The 20,423-nt window shown below is 43.0% G+C and overlaps 1 protein-coding gene across 4 annotated transcripts in view; it reads left to right on the top strand.

Annotated features, from left to right (window-relative positions):
• The first annotated feature begins 3,661 nt into the window (after nt 1-3,661).
• Nucleotides 3,662-20,423, top strand: part of PDE1C (phosphodiesterase 1C) — a 518,030-nt gene continuing 501,268 nt past the window's right edge. For 3 of the 4 annotated variants that reach the window (XM_047694810.1, XM_047694804.1, XM_047694809.1), the window contains exon 1: nt 3,666-3,778. In XM_047694810.1, the coding sequence (XP_047550766.1) occupies nt 3,694-3,778 (85 nt within the window). In that variant the 5' untranslated portion in view covers nt 3,666-3,693. Of the gene's footprint in view, nt 3,779-20,423 lie in introns of all 4 variants that reach the window. The other variant, XM_047694803.1, reaches the window with a different exon arrangement.

Genomic DNA, 20,423 nt, shown 5'->3' with positions numbered 1-20,423 from the left:
AACAATAAATACATGTTATTGGCACTCTTTCTCATAAAAACCCCTGCACAGCGAGTTTCCAAGGACATGAGAGTAGTACCTGTGTCAAAGGAGTATCCTACCAGATTTTTACTATTTTGTATGTAGTTGTTACATTTTGAAGGACATGATTTCATCCATGAGCCATGAGCTGATTTAGGTACTGAGTTATTAAGATGAAGTAGGGTCATGCATTACCTCTTGGGAGAGATTCATCTTAATATAATTAATATTGGCCAAATACTGGATCAAGCTATGAATGTGTATATTGTTTTTTCCTTCCTTCCCTCATGACACATTTGTTGCTGTACCTTCCTTGTTAGAATCCACTCTAGTAGTTTAAAAAAAAGATACTTCCTTTCCAAACTTATTTTATTTTATTTTAGATTTAAATTTTATTTTATTTGAGAAAGAGTCTGCATGTGCACAAGCAGGGGGAGAGGTAGAGGGAGAGAGACAAGCGGACTTGCTGCTGAGCAGGGAGACCCATGTGGCGCTCTATCCCAGGATCCTGAGATCATGACCTGAGCCTAAGGCAGACACTTAACTGATTGGGCCACCCAGGTGTCTCCCCTCAATTTATTTTAAAATAAATGTAGTAAAACTAGAAGTTATCCAAGTCCAGACAGGTGTAGGATATTTACTACTAAGAGCAAACATTTTCTGTAAAGGGTCAGATAGTAAATATTTTTGGTTTTGCAGGCCATACAGTCTTGGGCACAACAACTCAACTCTGCCTTTTGTTTTAAAAGCAAGCCATAGACAATATGTAAGTAAAAGGGTGTGTCAATGTTCTAACACTGAAATTTGAACTTCATATAGTTTTAACATGTCGGAAGACTTGGTCTTCTTTTGAATTTTTTTCGCTCACTTAAAAATGTGAGAGCCATTCCTCAAATGAAGACCACATAAACAGGTGACAGGTTGGATTTGTCCTGGTGGCCTTAGTCGGTCACCCCCTGCTCTGACAAAGGTTGCAGCATCCATACATCTGCTTAGCTGTTTGGTTTAGTTTTCTTACCTCATAAGCATTCTTGACTGAGCATTTCTGAGCAAGCAAGTGAAAGCAATGCTTCTTTTGATCTTAGTCTCAAGCTCATTCTTTCTTGGCTTATGTAATGTGAGCACTCAACTTCACTTGGTTTGTTGTGAGAGCTCCACACTGAGAAGGCTGCTTTGAGACTTTGCACTTGAAGCAATGCATTTAGTGGTTCTGTAGGTGTGCAATCTCTAAAACCAGGGAGAGAGGTAATGATTCTGGGGAGAAGCAGTTTAAAGACAGTTCTAATTGTTCAGGCAAGTTATTTTTACCAGTCTTTAGGGGACAGATAAATGATCACGTTGTTATTATTTTTATAGATTGTATTTCAAAAAGCTTTTCTGCTAAGAGTGATTAAATACCAAGTTTTAATTTCGCTCACTCAAGGAAAAATTTCCATTGCATTAGGGTTTTCTTTTTTCTTGATAATTTACTATAGGAGACTATCACACAGGGCTTTCAGGCTCCTCACTCCAGGATTTACAGTGACACAAAAGAAGGCAGGTGCTTCTGCTAAAGGTTTGGGAAAGTGTGAGAAATACAGGGGAATGGGAACTATTGGAAACTCCTTTTCATTACTTAATTTAAAAATATATCTAATATTTTAGGTAATATACATAAAAATGTTATATGTAAAATTTTCCTTATTTACAAAATTAATGGTGATAGCAATAACTAAAATATATTGTTGTCATGGAGAAGAAATTTCCAGTGTCTACGTAATGAAAGTCGGGAGCCACCTGGCAATTGTAGTAACTGAATGCCCACTGTATGTCTGGGTTTCATCCTCTCACTTAATCCTCATGATAAGATGAGGAAAGCAAGACTCATGAAGGTCTAGCATCGTTCTCATGGTCACATAGCTGGTAGATGGTGGAATCAGATTTCAGACCCAAGTCTGTCTGTCTATAGATCCCTTTTGATGCTTTCATGCTGTAACCATTTCTGGTCTCAAGGAGTATCTTAGAGTCGAAGCAACCCCTGGCTTCCAAGCTGAGATGTGTCATTATGTGTGACATGAGGTCCTTGTCACCTGTTGCCTTGTGGATCGATTAATCTTGCTATTGATCTAAGGATACTATCAATATGAATGTGGGTCTAGGTGTCTAGGTCTTTCCTGAGGTAATTTATAACTGAAGTTCCAAGACATCTGACATAAAGAAAGAAACACTTATGTCTCTGAAAGTATATGGTTAATTGAAAGAGATTCAGTTCCCTGAGACATTCATTAACCTGGGGGCTTGAGAGTTTTATGAGTCCCCTGAAACTGTGTGTAGAACACTGCACATGTGTGTAGATGTGCCTTTTTTTGGAGAGGGTTTCTAATTTTAATTAGGTTCTGAAGACATGTGGACCCACTGCTCCCTCAACTCAACTGGAACCAATTAGGAACAAACCTGATTGACTCTCTAAATATACTTGATTGACTCTCTGATGGATAAGTGTTTATTAATTGTGTCAAATCCCATCACAGCAAATGAAGTTAAATTAATTGTAGTCTCCCAATAGTTTGAGCATAGCACTGTCATTCTACATGTGACACTGGGTGGACTCCACCGAGGGACTGTGCTCTCGTCTATTCACATGAGCTCCCTAGTCCCTGACATAGAACAGTGCAACTCTAAATCCTCAATAACTGTTAGCTGGTCATTTCAGGTACTGGAAGGGCCAGTGATCGGTGTCAGAAATTGATACTATGTCTAACGCTGCAACTTTCTATCTGTAGGACCTTAATCAAGCCCCTCTGAGGCTCAGTTTCCTCATCTGTAGCAAGAGGGTTAGCTGTAGGACTGGTAAAATCTCTTACCTCCCTAAATACCAGGAGTTAATTATTTGGCAAAGCCATACTGGAGAGAGCTGGGACGTGCCCTGAGGAATGGGCTAGAACACGGTTGTAAATCGAATACGTTCGAGCCTCTGTGTGAAAGCACGTGGCCACAAATATGGGTTGCTTTGATAATCATCTCTAGTGAGGGACTGCTGAGCAGTAATCTCCTGGGGCTCCCGGCTAGTTGAGGGGACATCTGCTGGGAGGAAGTAGGCGTGGCGATTTCCCTGACTTCCTTGTTTGGAGTAAACTTTGGCAGCATCTGACCGGCTTAGATGTTTGCTTTTCCATCTGTTGATGTGCTTTTTGGGAGCTCTGCTGCCTGCCAGAGAAAACGTCTAGAAGAAGCACGACGCCAGATCTGAGCCATTCCCTTGAGTCCCCAAACCCCACCAGCCCCCAGAGAGGGGAAGGCGAAGTTGAGAGAGAAAACAGGCGAGCGCGCTGGCTTCGGCGCTCACAGAGAGTAGGGTGGAAAAGACAGGGATTTTGGCACCCGCTCAGCCCCCGTCCCCACGCTGGGGCGCGCGTCGCCTCCCTTTCCTAGCGCTCCACGCGCCCTATCTGGAACTTGGCACCGGGGATGGGGCAGTGGCGCCGTGCGCTGATCGCGCGGTGCGTCTAAAGCCTCGGCGGACTTGCAGCCACAGCGTCCGCACCCGACGCTTCGGGCTTGCAGGGGGCAGGCGGCTGGGCTTCGGGGACCGTGCGCAGCGCGGCCGGGGGAGGGGACATCGCCGAGCGCGGGGCGCGGGCGCGGGGTTGCGCGCTGCGCTGCGGGGAAGCCCGGGACGCCGCCAGCCGAGCCATGACGGACGCCAGCAACAGGAAAGAGGGCTTCAAAAAATGCCGGAGCGCTACTTTCAGCATCGATGGCTACAGCTTCACCATTGGTGAGAACTTTGTACCCTCTGTCCGACTCCTGGCTCCTTTCACCTGGCTGCGAGGGTCCTTCTTAAGTGGGGGCCGGAGGTGGTCAGGGGTCCGGCGGGGCCCCGGGGCTCTCGAGAGGGGAGCCCCGGGGAGCGGTGACGGGGCCAGGGAGCCGCGTGAGTGGGGGGGTCGCCGCGCCCGGGGCTGTCCCCGCGGTGCCGCTCCCACCGCTCTGAGCCGGCAGCCTGCTGGAGCTGGTTTTCAGGGTTACCCCTTTCTGAACAGCTCCATTTCCTTGCTGCGACTTTAGCAACGTAAATCAGAGAGGAGAGATAGAGACAGGGATGGAGGCAGAGAAACGGAGAGATGGATCTAGAAATACTAAAAGAGGGAAGTCAGAGAGTGACAGAAAGACGTGGACACCATAGAAACTGAGACAGAGATACACAGAGACATTATGGAAACACCTAGATATCAGGTCGGAAACAGAGACAGAGACTAATAGAATGACAGAGACGTGGGGATAGTGACAGAAACAAGAGACGCAGAAGCGGAAAGAGACAGACGCACAGAGATTGAGTCAGAGACAGACTGAAGGACGGTTTTTACAAAAGTTTAAAGGAGGAGAAAGGGGCACAGAGAAAGGCAGGTGAGGGAAGTAAGGATGTATGTAAGAAGGTAGGGAGAGGGAGAGGAAGAGGAAGAGGAAGAGAGAACCAGTCAGACAGGCACGGAATCCAGGCAGGGAGGGATGGATCATGTTACTGAAATGTTTGAGCAAAGGGGTCCCCTGTCCTCTGGACTCGCTGTGGCTCTCTGTTTTCTTCGCTTCTGAAACCTGTTACCAAGAGGAGTCCCAGAGGGGCTATTAGAGGTAGCAGGACTAGCGGGCTGACCCTCTTGACCCTGAATTTCAAGAGAACAGTTCTGGATGCTTTCACTACTGGTCCCATGCTGTGCACTGTTTTGAAAGAACTGGCCAGAGATTGACCCCTCATCTTCCCAGGAGGTGGACAAAACCAGGGAGGCTTCCTTTCTGGAATGTCAGAGTTTGGAGAAACAGGGCAAAGCCAGGTGCCAAGGAGCTACTCCAGCATTTCTACTTCTGGGTATGCGCTGGTCACTATGGCTTTAAATCTGAACTTAACCCCAAAACCTTTGAAAATGAGGTGGTATGTTGATTTGCTTTTTGGTGGGCTGCCTCTGCTTGCCATTGCAGCAGGAAATTGCCAGGGGCAAGAAGGTACCAATGGAGAGGAGCTCATTTTTGGAATACTTTGTTCCTTTTAATGAAGTGGCCCAAGATTTCTGGGCCATGGACTGAACACGTTCCTTTCAGAATTAACTCTGAACTCCTTAGCCTGCTTCCCAAGCCTCCCCATTCTGGCTTGAGCTAGGGTTTCCTGCCTCAACTGTCACTTCAAACGTGTATCTTCCCCCACACTCATCATTACTTGCCTTTACCCAGATCCCAGCCCTCAGAGCCTTTGCTCTGTTCAGCCAGGAATGCCATTTCCCTAACTCGGCTTTGAGAAATCTCATCTATCCTGTCTCTCACTGGCCACCTCCTGTGCTGTCCTTCCCCATCAGAAAGAAGTTGCCCCTCTGCACTCCCTTGGCCTCATTGTTCTTTGTGAGAGCTCACACACTGTCCTGAGTTACTTATTTAGGTGCCTATGAAACTTTGTCTAATTTATTCACCCTCTAATGGTGATGGTGACTGCTTGGGAGTTTTTGTGAAAATGAATTTAACCTTGCCAAGGTCAAAGGGATTCATTAACAGGCAATTGTCGTGTTAATGTTAGTTTTCTTGAATCTGGTAAGAACCCTTCTAAAAGTGATTTTTAAAGCTTTACTTGGTAGTTCCCCCTGAGATCTTCTAAAACGTGTGGCTTCTAAAACCCAGGTTTCTAGTGTGGTCCTTCTCCTCCTAACCCCTTTCGTCCTTTTGCTCCGGTCTTCAGAAGGAGAAATGATTTGGCACATTGGTATGGCCTGCAAGTTAGAAGGGACCTCAAAAGTGAGCAGGTCACTTCCTGGCGAGAGAGCTGCCAACTTATTTCAGATCTTTGGACATTTATTCAGTTATTCCTTTCCATCTGTCCTCCTTCCCTCCTTCTTTCGAAAAGTGCTTACTGAATTTTACTATATTAAAAGATACAATTTAGTACAACACCTGGCACATGGTGCTCCTTCAATAAGTGGCAATTGTCATTATTCAAGGCCCTAAGTTAATATCTTGGGGGTAGTTGATGAAGATAAATCAGACTTAGAACCTGGTATTCAAGGAATTCGTACTCTTGAGGTGATGTGATCTGTCCATATATGACTTTTTACTACGTAGAAACTTGTATGTGACTTTAGAGATATTTTAGAACTTTTAGGCCAATATAGACATTTGAGAAAACACAGATAATCAAAAAGGAAGAAGAAAATCACTTGGGATTTTATCAGCAAATGCTAAAAATTATTCATGTATCTTTATATACTCCCAGTACTTTTTGGTGTATATACTTTTTAAAACAAAATGCAATGATAATATTTGGTAATCTATTTAACATCTTATTAGCTTTGCTTCATGTTATATGTAAATCATTTGTTTAATCAATCTCCTATTGTTGGTTATTTAGTGTCTTTTGATATTTTTTCATTTTTCATAATAATGAAAAAGGACTAAATCTTAGAGAACATCCATAAATACTTTTGAGAATACATTTTAGAAGTATAATTGCTTGGTCCAAGACTATGTATATTTTTAGAGATTTAAAAAAATACATTTATTGCTCAACTAACCTCTGGAAATACCTGCTTACACTCCTACCAGCAGTTTATCAAGCTGCTCATAGACTCTCATGAGTATCAGACACTTATAATTTCAAAAGAAGTTGCTGGTTTGAGAGTTGGACAGGAGTATCTCAATTCCATGTTATTTCACTTCTTTTGTAAAATTGTATTTTTATTTCCTTTGTCTATATGTTTTTCTTCTGAGTTATTTATCATTCATTTTAATTTGCAGATACTTTTAATTTATAGTGTATAATACATGTTAATTACACATATAATTAATATATTAATGATAGATAATATGTAAGTAATGATATAACATACAATTACTGTATATCAATCAATCACATAATGATATAATTAATATATATCAGTAATATACATTATACACGCACATGTCATTTTTTCTTTTAAGTTGGCTGGGCATGGAGCCCAAGATGGGGCTTGAACTCATGACCCTGAGATCAAGACCTGAGCTGAGATCAAGAGTCAGACACATAACTGACTAGTCATCCAGGTGCCCCATTGCATACATATGTGTCTCTGTGTGTGTATATATATACACCTATATACATATCCAGGTGATCCTTGAACAACATAGTTTTGAACTGCACTAGTCCACTTATACATGGATTTTTTTCCCAGTAAATACAGTTCAGTACTGTAAAATATATTTTCTCTTCCTTATGATTTTTCTGATAACATTTTCTTTTCTCTAGCTTTATTGTTAAGACTATATTATGTTGTACATATAACATACAAAATGTAAGTTAATCAACTGTTTATCCTATCAGTAAAGCTTTCAGTCAACAGTAGGCTATTACTAGTTAAGTTTTTAGGGAATCCAAGTTATATGTGGATTTTCAGTTGTGTGGTACATTGATACCTCTAACCTCCACATATTCAAGGGCCTTTCTCCCCACTTCCTCTCTTTGTGTGTGTGTGTGTGTGTGTGTGTATACACACATAACTTGTGAGTGCCGTATCATGTATATTACAAATATTTTTTTCAGGTAGGAGGACTCATATTCCTGCAACATCAGTATGTGGCAGTTAAGACTTGCTTTGAAACATACAGATATCTTGTAGTCCACACTCATGGTTGCCAGTGTTAGGGAGAAAAAATTTTTCTCTACCGTTTAAGATTCTTCTAGCCGAACTAAGAATCAAACTGACATGAGACAGATGAACAGAAGAAAATAAAATTTAATTATGCACATACTGGGAATCCATACAGACATGAGATTCCAAAGATAGTCAGACAAAATGAGGTATATATGTCATCCTGAACTGAGGAGAAGGAGGTAAGGTCTGAACCTTCAAAGGGAAGGAAAGCAATTCACAAGAAGATGGGAAAGAGTAAATGTTTTCCAAACAGATGTTTGCTGGGCCATTCAGAAACAATGGGGCATAGAGAGGAATTTTAACAAACAGACTTTGCTAAGTTCCTCTCTGTCTATCATCCCTAGTTCATATAATACTGTAGTTATCTCTGGCTCTCTTCCTGGAGCAGGTCCTCTAAATTCTTTTATGTAGGGGGAAGGTCAAAGTTTCTTTCTAAGTCTTTTGGGCCTTGATTGTTTTCAGCTCAAAATAATCTGCATGCAAAAGTAGCTCATTTTGGGGGTGATCTGCCTTGGCCCCTACACCAACTAGTCACATGGTTTCTGCAGGGTGGAGTAAGTAGACAGCCCCTCTTTCACCATGTGAGAGAAGATTCTTGATGAGATCCTGGTGGCTCCCAGATTGTTTCTTTTCAAAAGTGTCTGACATTGTCTTTGGGAACCACCTCCTGTTCTAGTCTAAATTAATAAATGCAGAATTTCTAGGTCAAGGGACTTTACTAAAAGAATTCATGTTATGGTACTGGCAACTCAAAAGATTCTTACTAGGGGAAGCTGATGAGGACAGTGGAGGTCTTAGGAGTTCTGTAGGAGGGGAAATGTGACCCACCCTGTGACAAGGTCAAGAATAAAATTTGGGGCACCTGGGTGGCTCTGTGGGTTGGGCCTCTGCCTTCGGCTCGGGTCGGGTCATGGTCTCAGTGTCCTGGGGTCGAGTCCCGCATCAGGCTTTCAGCTTGGCGGAGAGCCTGCTTCCCTCTCTCTCTCTGCCTGCCTCTCTGCTTACTTGTGATTTCTCTCTCTGTGTGTCAAGTAAATGAATAAAATCTTAAAAAAAAAAAAAGAATAAAATTTGGAGGGCTCCTGACAAAACTCTCTGTTGAATGGACATTTCTGCTCTAAGGGGAGGCATTGACTTCTGGTTCAGACTGGCAGGGAGAAGGCTTCAGCTGTGGTTCTCCATGGGGGTGGTATACCCTAGGGGGTATTTGGAATAATATGGTGCGCTTTTGGTAGTTGCATGGAGGGCGACTGTGGACAAGCTCTAGAGACAGTGAGCAGAGTGCAGAGGAGTTCAATGTTTTACAGAGTGAGGTACAGGTCTTCACAATGGGGAATTTCCCTAAAACAACACCCCCATGGAGAAAAACTATGAGAATTCCCTCTGACATGGAAGCCTGGGGCTCTTAAACAAGCCTTTTCCCTGGCTTTGGGACCTCTGGGACATAAATGGTCAAGGCTGCAGTGAGAACAGGTGCTGCCATATATCAAGCATAGCTGTGCAGTTTGGACCAGGCTCTGATCTAGGTGCTTTACTCAGCTCATTTGATCACTTTTTGTAATTCTGGAAGTTATCTGTTATGACCCCATTTTAGGAGAAGAAACCCCTGAGAGACTCTGAGAGGGATAATTTGCTGGAAGTCACAAGCTAGGAAGTAGCGGAGTTGGGTTCAAACCACATCTGCTGTGACCCCTCAGCCCAGGGTTTGCCCCACACCATTCTGCCTACACCTTGGAACCAGCCTGTCATCCTGATGAAGAGAGACCAGGGAATTTGCCATGTCTGCTGGACCAGCCCAGGCTGAGGCAAAACCAGCAAGTGTTGGAGCATTGTCACAGGTGGGGCAGGGCTGCTCCTGGGGGGAATATCAGGTTGAAGAAACAGGTGTTGTTAATCTGCTTCCCACCAGGGTTCCTCTTCAGCCTCATCATTCCGCATGTCATGATGCAAATGTTCTTACGTCCTCTTTATATAATTTTCTCAGGTCATGAAATCAGATGTGCAATCAAGTGGTCTTGGAAATAAGACTATAAAGTTAAACATGTGCTATACCAGAAAGCCCCAACTGTCATCCAGCATTCGTGCTTTGAGAGTTCCATCCCTAGGAAACCATTGAATTTTCAACTGTAGCAAGTGATTATAATGATTAGTATTAATTCAAGCTGTATGTTGAAGTTCAAGCGTAATTTGACTCTGGTGAGGTACTTGTGAACTAACATTTGAGTATGGAACAGATGGGTGTGGGGGGAATGCAGTATTTGTGTTTTCCAGAGGAACTCTCCTGGTCTTTTGGGGCTTGGATATCTATTTGGGTTTTATTAAGGACATGCACAGATTTTTACGTTTCCCATGAGGCTGCCTAAAGTATAAGCACACAGCCTTCCCCACAAAGTGAGGTATGTCTGCAAAAAACAAAAGCACTTTTTTTTTTTTTTTAAAGCTACCTGAGTGGGCCTCACTTAGTCTCTTTTGGTACTCCTTACCACTTACTCTACAGATGAGAAAATGGGGCTCCAGGAGGGCCCTCACTTCCTTTCTCCCCTCAGTGATGACCTCTAGGGTGTTATAAGAAAATGGGTGAAGCCATGGGCTGGGAGGATGTGAAGTTGGTGGGGTATATGGCAAAGAAGCTGCTTCCTTCAAAAATGAATCTGGTGGTGTGGAAAATTCTAGGCCTGTACTGAAGCGGTGTTGCTAACAGAGGGATGTGTTTCCTGTAGCAACTGACGCTGGCTCCCTTGCCCCTATGTTTCTCTCTGTAGGGTTGTCCCAGAGGAGGAAACATAAGGGGCCCCTAGACAGCAGAGGCCCAGGGGGCTGGGAGTGAGGGTTCCTGTTCTGCCTTGGATTGTCGGAGCTGGGAGCCCAGGCTAAGTGGAGAAGGTCTGCTGGTGGATGCTCCTATCACAGGGCTTCTTGGGTGGGCAGGGGTCTGTGGGAAACGAGCCAGGGTGACTTGGCTGTATGCCCTGGGGACGGGGCCCACTCTCCAGCCCAGGCGTAGAGGCCCCTGTCCTCCCTTGGTGCATATGGCTCAGGATTTTGTCAGTCCAGTGTGGTCTCTGGGGTCTCTTGGCTGAGTGTCCTGTCTCTTTCCATCTGCCTGCTGTCTGTCTGGGTCGAGGCAAGACCTTTGGGTATTGCCTTCTTGGCTGGGGGTGACGGTAAGGAGCAAAGAATTGAATAAGGATCCAAGGCAAAATACTCTACAGCCACCTCCCAGTACCCATGGGCCTAATTCCCTCCTCTTCCCATCTCTGAGAAGGCTGGAGCAGAGTGAGGGGAAGGGGTATGTGGAATGAGGGGTCATGCTGCCTGGGCCTTGCCATCTCTGCTCTGGCACCCATCTCCCCGACCCACTGTGCCTCTAGGGCAAACCATTCTCTGAGCCTCCGCTTCCTCATATATGAAATGCGGAGTGTGAGTCTTAGATATGGAGCTGTAGTGAGGATAAGGTGAAGTTATGTGAGAAAAAATTGCTTTAACTCTAAAATGCCATTCAAATGCTTCTTATTATTAAGGAAGACTTCATACTGGTTAAAATTTGTGCACCCCTCTTCCCAGCATTTATATTGCAACAAAGGGCAGCTGTATCTGTGGCTTGAGGAATGAGGCTCTCATGATGGGGTTCTGATTATCCGCTAGCAACAGGAGTACACAGTTTTAGGGATGGGTGTCAGTGGGGAGGTTGCATTTGTAGTGAGAAACCCTGGGCTTTGGGAGTCATGCAAAGACTTATTGTCCTGGCCAGGCAAGTCAGTTAGCTTCTCTGAGCCTCAGTTTCCTTCTTAGAACAAATGAGGTAGTACCACCTTCCTTGTGGGTAAACCATAGCATGGAGAGTGAGGTGCCATGCATAGTGCCTGCCTGTCACACTGTGTGTCTTTGCTCAGTGTCCCTTCCCTTTATTTGAAATCAGGCTGTGCCTAGAGCTGGCTGTGGCCAGGATTTGATGCAGGTTGGTGGTATATGATCCTGAGGGTTGGTGGGTACCCTGTGGCAGGCTCAGTGGTGGGTCTGTCTGTGCTGGTATGGGAGTGAACACTAGGAAGAACAATCGTGCTGATTCCCAGCACAGGAACAAGAGCAAAGTGTGCACTGGGCACTCCTCTGCCATATCATGGACTGATGCCCCTCCCTGGGCCATACAGTGTACCTGGAATGTCTACCCAGCTTCCACGGATCTGGCAGAATCCACCTGGGCCATGGGAAATTGGAGTAGTTCCAGAATTGTAGGAATGACCTTCTGAGCCAGGCCTGTGGATCTGTCCTGGGACATAGAAGGAAAAGGGGAGCAGGATGGTTAAATTGGACTTATTTGAGTGCAGAATATGACAAGCTCTGGAGTTAGACACCGGGTTTCATATACTGAACCCCATCTTCCTTTTGTTGCGATCTTAGAGAGGTGACAACACATGGCTAAAGTTTGGTGTCGTAAGCTATAAGTAGACACGATAAATAGTATCTACCTTGCTGGGTTGGAATGTTAAATGAGATAAAATGCAAGTAGAGTTCCTAGGTGTTGTCTTAGTCCATTTGGGTTGCTGTAACAGAAAACTGCAGACCTGGTGGCTTCAACAACATGACTTCGTACAGTTCTGGAGGCTGGGAAGGCACCAGTGGATTTGGTGTCTGTTGAGGGCCTACTTCTCGCTGTGTCCTCATATGACAGAAGGGTCAAGGGACCTCTCTGGGTCTCCTTAAAGGGTGCTAATCCTATTTCTGAGGGCTCCACCCTTATGACCTAATTACCTCCCAAAGGCCCCACTTTCTAACACCATCACATTGGGGATTAGTGTTTAACATATGAATTTTGGGGGGACACAAACACTCAGTCTATAGCACTATTATTATTGGAAGTTAATAAATATTTGCCAAATATAGCATGAACTAGACACTGTGGAAGAGCAGGAGAACCATGGGGGGAAAATGCCCAATTCCGGACTCAGAATTGAGAGCTGGGGTGAGTTTCTTACCACCTTGCTCTTTCATCCTGTGTGAGTCACTTAACAGGGGCATCTGTTTCTCCATCTGTAAATGAACTGGTTGAGTAAGGCAATCTCTGTGGTTCCTGCCACTCGAGAAGGAGGTGAACCTTGAGTCCTAAGGTCCACCATAACTTACCCAGGGTGGGAAGGTGCAGGGGAATGGCTAAATGAGGTTTACTGGATTTCTGGTGAAAGATGCTTTGCAGAGTTCAGAACAAAGCAGGGTAAATTGGATGTAAGACTAGTAGAGAGTTGGGCGCCTGGGTGGCTCAGTGGGTTAAGTCTCTGCCTTCAGCTCCGGTCATGATGCCAGGGGCCTGTTATCGAGGCCCACATTGGGCTCTCTGCTCAGTAGGGAGCTTGCTTCCTCCTCTCTCTTTGCCTGCCTCTCTGCCTACTTGTTATCTATCTCTCTCTCTCTGTCAAATAAATAAACAGGAAAAATCTTAAAAAAAAAAAAAGACTAGTAGAGAGTTAAAATTATTCTTGGAGTTAAGTAGCCTAGATTTGTGTGTATAATTTTGTGTGGTAATTCTGATTCACAGTGAGTCTGATGACCACTGAGCTAGACTCAAGGAGGGAATCAAAGGCAAGAGACTGTCTATGCCTGGGCCTTCCAGCCATTCCACTTTTATGATATCAAATCCTCATGGGAAATGGGGTTAAATGAGTGGAGATTTCCAAGTGTATGTTTGTCAGTAGGGTTGGGTTTATTCTGATGGTATAGGAAGCCTTCATGGCTTCAATTCATGTTCCTAGATTTGTTTATTATGAACCATAAATGTGATAATAGATTTGTAGTTATGGGAGCATCTATCATGGGTTCTGCTTAATAAATGCTTGCTGGATTTGAGAAGCTTTTAACGGAGGTTAAGAGCATGGATTCTGGAACTTGACTACCTTGGTTTGAATTTTGGCTTTATAGTTTATTAGCTGTGTGATCTTGGACAAGTTACTTACCCTTTCTCAATGTGCTCCTCTGTTAAATGGATATAATTACATTACCTGTCTCCTGGGGTAGTTAGAGGATTAAATGAGTTAATGTACATCAAGAACTTCAAACAGTACCTGGTATATAGTAAGTTCTGTATAAATGTTTGTTATAATATTATTTTTGTGTCATTATTATATTCATGATACTTATCCATAATGATGATATATTTCTACAATAATATTATCATGAAGATAATACTAATAACCAACTCTAAATCCGGTTTCATCAAACACTTGTATATAGTGTTCTTTGAAAAGCTGTAATTATGACCTCGATCTTCTGGCTTTCTGATATTCAAATTTGGCATTTCCTGCCAAAAGGCATTCATTCACTTTTGTGTCCTTGGGCATTGGTGTCCTGATGCTGTACAGTTATTTTCAATGAATCCATGGTGGACCTACAAATTCTCCCATCTTTTCAACCAGTATCATATTTTAGGATTTAGTGTGTCACTTGTGATGGCTTTGCATGTGAGTCCCTAATTTCTAGGCCCTTTTTAGATGGTTAACTTTCCCAGGCCAGGATGGTAGGTGGAAAGGAGCGTGATGCCGGAGACTTGGACTCTCGGCCCAGTGCTGGCCTGTTCTGTCCCTGTGACTGTGGGAAAGATCATGAATCTCTTTGAACCTCGGGTTCTGCATTTGTAAATGGGGTTGGCAATTCCTTCTTTGTCGCATTGGGAGAATTCAACAGGATGAAGCATGTAAGAACCTAGCTCACTCTAGGTGCCCAATAATTGGTAGCTATTGGTTATGATGATGGAGAGGCCCTGCCATCAGGGAGCGGGCAAGGCTCCCAGGCCCACAGCTGCTTCCCTGGATAGCGCTCACCAGCCCGCTTCCTGGCTGCCTCCCACAGACCCCCACCAGCCACTTATGTTGAATGCTGGCAGGGCTGCAAGTCTGTCTTTGTTTTAGTATAGGGTTTCTGACCAGGCTGGTATCTGAAACTCCTGACTTACCCCAGCCGAGTGCTGGGTAATTGATGCCAGCTGCTCTGGGGAGAGCTGGTTGGCACTTCCTGTGCTGTTTGGCAGGCAGGCTCTGGAGTGTGTGGTGGGAGCTTGGCCTGAGAACCAGGCCTCCCCCAAGGAGCCCTGGGGAAGTGGGTCTTGGAAGTAAAGTTGTTGGAAGTTGGTTTTTACTTATGGACTTAAGAGTTTCTTCTCTTAACTCTTTCCTTTTTTTTTTTTTTTTAAAGTAGTCTTCATGCCAAATGTGGGGCTTAATCTCAGGACCCTGAGATCAAGAGTCACATGCTCTACTGACTGAGCCAGCCAGGCACCCCTCTAAACTCTTTCCTATGCATACTTTCCCTTCCATCTCCCCTGCCTTACTTAGTTCAGACCCTTCCCTTCACTCACTGAGTCTATTGGGATATTTCCAACTGGCCTCCCCTTCACACTCTTCTCAAAACAGCAGCTAAATCTTCTTTTGGAACATACAAGTGATCTCTTTGTCCTCCAGTTTAAAACTGTCCAGTAGCAAATTTCTGGGGAAGATGGCAGAGTGGATACCTGTCCCATGGATACAACTAGAAAACACCCACATCAGTGTAAATAACCCAGAAAAAGACCCAAAGATGGACAGAACAGATTCCACAGCTAAGTGAAGAGAAGCCACCTCATCAAAGTGGGTAGGAAAGGCAGAGATGTATTTGGGAGCTAAATGGACCCACAGGGACTGTCTACAGGAGGGAGAGATACTGCAGACTGAAAAAGAAGAGGGAAACCAAGCCTCACATCAGGTACCCCAGATATGGGGAACTTGCATGGGGGAGAGGAATCGCCCCAATATTTGGTTTTGAAGACCAGAGGAGCCAAATTTCATGAATTCTTACAATCAGCAGGGCTTAACACTTGGAACTTTAAAAAATCAGTGGACTTAATTTTGTGAGAGCTGGTTGGTGGTTAGGAAACGGGATCCCTGCCCTTAAAGAGACAGCACAACAGTCTTGGAGATACAGCATAGAAGGAGCAGTTTGGAAAACATCTGGTGTATACAGGAGGGAGATTTGTTTACTTACTCAGAGCATGTGTTGGAGGGGCAGGAATCATTCAGAGACTCCTCCAGGAACTGAAGAGCTGGTCGGCACCATTTGACTCCCCTGCCCCCAGCCTAGACACACACAGACACCTGCAGGAACCAGTGTGATGCCAGTACTCACTGCCTAACTTGCTAACACTGCTTGCTCTGCCCCTGTGTGCTTTTTTTGGACAACCCCTCTGGACCTTTCTAGCACTATGCACTTTGCCCCCATGCTCTCCTGAGAACTCGCTCCCTCCAGCCTTGTGGTAGAAGTTTTTATAAAGTAGCTCCAGTTCTCCTCTCACAACAGACCTGTGCAAACCTTGCTAACACTGCACATTCTGCCCCCATGTTCTCCTGTAGTCCCTCCAAATTCCCCCTCTAATATGCTCTTGGCTAGAGCCTATCCAAAGTGGTACCCTAAGTCTGGCAGTGTGCAAGCAGCTCTAATGGGGGCCAGCACTGCTCTAAAGTGACTCCTGCCGTGGGGAGATAACTACACACACAAGTCCAACTGCAGCCCCATCCGTGGGCTGGAGGCAGACATTTGGTCTGACTATAAGCACTGCCCCCAAAATGAAGGCTTCTCAAGAGACAACACAGGGAAAATGCCTTGTAGTTCAGTGCTACCGCATCTTCGGCCTGGTCTGACTCAGGTCAAGCCCAAGTGGCCCCACGCTGGCCCAGTAACAGCACAGAGACCAAACCCTGCCTAGATCAGGCAAAGAGAGACATTGCACTCAACTGGACTGAAGGCAAATGCAACTCAGCCAGAATAGTGGGGTACATACAACACACATAGGAGACATCCCTGAAGCACCAGGTTTGGGTGAACAGGGGACATTGCTTTGCAGGGCACTACAGGACCTCTTCTTCATAAGACCACCACAGTAAAAGCAGAAGAGGTAGCTGACTTTTCTAACACAGGAACAGACACAGAGATTTAGACAAAATGGAAGACAGAGGAATAGGTCCCAAATGAAAGAACAGGACAAAATCACAGCAAGAGAGTAAATGGAACAGAGATCAGTAACATACCTGACAGAGAATTTAAAGCAATGGTCATAAATATATTCACTGGACTTGAGAAGCATGGAGGACCTCAATGAGACCTTCAACAAAGAGACTGAAGACGTAAAAAGGAACCAATTAGAGATGAAGAACTCAATAACTGAAATAAAAAATACACTAGATGGAATAAATAGAGTAGAGGAAGCAAAAGAATGGATTAGCAACTTGGAGGATGGAGTAATGGAAAAAAAAGAGTGAGAAAAAAATAATAATAAAAAATGAAAATAGACTTAGGGAACTCAGTGACATTATCAAACGTAATGAGATTCGGATTATAGGGATCATAGAAGGAAAGAAAGAGAAAGATGCAGAAAATGTATTTGAGTAAATAATAGCTGAAAATCATCTGAATCTGGGGAAAGAAACAGAAATCTAGATTCAGGAGGCACAGAGAACCTCCAAAAACATCAACCCGAAGAGGTCCATATCGATACAATAGTAATTAAAATGGCAAAAAGTAGTGATAAAGAGAGAATTTTAAAAGCAGCAAGAGAAAAGAAAACAGTTACATACAAGGGAAACCTGATAAGGTGATCAGTGGATTTTTCAGCCATAACACTGCACACCAGAAGGGAGTGGCATGATATATCCAAAATGCTGAAGGAAAAATCTTGCAGCCAAGAATATTCTATCCAGCAAGATTATCATTCAGAATAGTAGGAGAGATAAAGAGTTTCCCAGACAAAGAAAAGTTAAAGGAATTCATGACCACCAAACCAATCCTAAAAGAAATGTCAAAGGGGACTTTTTGAGTGGAAGGAAAGACCATGAAAAGGAATAAGAAAATAGGAAGCATGAAAGCAGTAAAATTAAGTATATCTATAAATATCAGTCAAGGGATTCACAAAATAAAAGGATGTAAAGTAGGGGCACTTGGGTGGCTCAGTCATTAAGCATCTATCTTCAGCTCAGGTGATGATCCCAGAGTCCTGGGATCAAGCTCCACATCAGGCTCCCTGCTGAGTGGGAAGCCTGCTTCTCCCTCTCCCACTACCCTGCGTGTGTTTCCTCGCTGTGTCTCTCTATCAAATAAATAAGTAAAATCTTAAAAAAAATGATGTAAAATATAATACCACATATCTAAAACTGGGGAGAGGAAGAAAAAGAGTAAAGAATGGGTTCAAACTTAGGTGACCATCAACTTAATATAGATTGCTATATGCATAAGATGTTATATATAAATTGAATGGTAACCACAAATCAAAACCCAGTAATATATAGGCAAAAAATAAAGGGAAGGGAATCTGAGTGTATCACAAAAGAAAGTCAGCAAACCACAGCAGGAAAGAACAAGAGAAGAAAGGAACAGAGAACTACAAAACAACCATAAAACCAGTAATAAAATGGCAGTAAATACATACCTATCAGTAATTACTTTGAATGTAAATGGATTAAATGCTCCAACCAAAAGACATAAAGTGAGAGAATGGATAAAATAGCAAGACCCAATTATATGCTGCCTACAAGAGACTCATTTCAGTCCTAAATATGTAGTTTGACAGTGAAGGGATAGAAAAGCATTTATCATGCAAATGGAAGTGACAGAAAACCGGGATATCAATATTTAGACAAAATAGACTTTATTTATTTATTTTTAAAAAAGATTATTTATTTATTTGTCAGAAAGAGAGAGCACAAGCAGGGGGAAAGGCAGGCAGAGGGAGAAGCAGGCTCCCTGCTGAGCAAGGAGCTCAATGTGAGACTCAATCCTAGGACCCTGGGATCATGACCTGAGCCAAAGGCAAATGTTTAACCAACTGAGCCACCCAGGCATCCCGACAAAATTGAATTTAAAATAGACTGTAATGAGACAAAGAAGGATAACTATATAAGCATAAGGGAAACAATCCAATGAGGAGATAAAACAATTGTAAATATTTATGCACTCAACATGGGGGCACATTTAAAAAGATCAAAGTCATTCCTTGTATCTTTTCTAACCACAACAATATGAAATTAGTAATCAACGATAAGAAAAAATCTGGAAAGAACACAAATACATGAAGGTTAGATAACACACTCCTAAACAATGAATGGGTCAACCAAGAAATCAATGAGGAAATAAGAAAAATAAAGAAATACATGGAGACAAATGAAAATGAAAATATAGTAGTCCAAAACCTTTGAGATGCAACAAAAGCTGTTCTAAGGGGGAACTTCATAGTGATACAGACCTCCTCAAGAAGAATGAAAAATCTCAAATAAATAATCTGACTGTACACCTAAATGAGCTGGAGAAAGAAGAACAAACAAAACCCCAAACCATCAAAAGGAAGGAAATGATAAAGATCAGAGCAGAAATGAATGAAATAGAAACTAAAAAAACCAGCAGAACAGATCAGTGAAACCAAGAGCTGTTTCTTTGAAAAGATCAATAAAATTAATAAGCCTTTAACTCAACTCATAAAAAAGAGAGAGAGAACTCAAATAAACAAAGTCAGAACTAAAAGAGAAATAACAACCGACACCACAGAAATACAAAAGATAAGACAATATTATGAAAAATTATATTTCAACAAACTGGACAACTTAGAAGAAATGGATAAATTCCTAGAAATATATAATTTCTCAAAACTGGATCAGGAAGAAATAGAAATTTGAGCAGACTGATTACCAGTGATGAAATGGAGTCAGTAATCAAAAAAGCTCCCAACAAACAAAAGTCCAGGATGAGATGACTTCAGAGGTGAATTCTACCAACATTTAAAGAAGAGTTAATACCTATTCTTTTCAAACTATTCTAAAAAATAGAAGAGGAGGAAATCTTCTGAATGCATACTATGAGGCCAGCATTATCCTGATATCAAAACGAGAAAAAGGGGCACCTGGGTGGTTCAGTGGCTTAAAGCCTCTGCCTTCGGCTTGGGTCATGATCCCAGGGTCCTGGGATCGAGCCCTGCATCGGGCTCTCTGCTCGGCAGGGAGCCTGCTTCCCTCTCTCTCTCTCTCTGCCTGCCTCTCTGCCTACTTGTGATCTCTATCAAATAAATGAATAAAATCTTTAAAAAAAATGAGAAAAAGACACTACAAAAAAGGGGAATTATAGGAATTATAGGAATTATAGACACTACAAAAAAGGGGAATTATCTCTGATGAACGTAGATGTAGAAACTTTCAATAAAATACTGGCAAACTGTATCTAACAATATATTTAAAAAATCATTCACCATGATCAAGTGAGATTTATTCCCAAGATGCAAGAGTGGTTTAATATTTGCAAATCAATCAACATGATACATCCACATCAACAAGAGAAAGAATAAAAACATATGATCATTTCAATAGATGCAGAAAAAACATTTGATTAGGTACAACATCCATTCATGATAAAAAACTCTCAACAAAGTAGGTCTGGAGGGAATATACCTCAACATTATAAAGGCCATATGTGAAAAACCCGCAGCTAACAGCGTACTCAAAGTGGAAAAACTGAGAGCTTTTCCACTAAGATCAGGAAAAGACAAGGGTGTCCATTCTCACCACTTTCATTCAACTTAGTACTAGAAGTCCTAACCACAGCAATGAGACAAGAGAAAGAAATAAAAGGCATCCAGACTAGTAAGGAAGAAGTAAAACTGTCACTATTTGCAGATGACATGACATTGGATATAGAAAATCCTAAAGACCCCATCAACATACTGATAGAACTGACAAATAGATTCAGTAAGGTAGCAGG

Source organism: Lutra lutra, chromosome 11 (genome assembly GCF_902655055.1).
Source record: "Lutra lutra chromosome 11, mLutLut1.2, whole genome shotgun sequence".
Lineage (NCBI taxonomy): Eukaryota > Metazoa > Chordata > Mammalia > Carnivora > Mustelidae > Lutra > Lutra lutra.
This window is presented reverse-complemented; position numbering and strand designations above follow the sequence as displayed.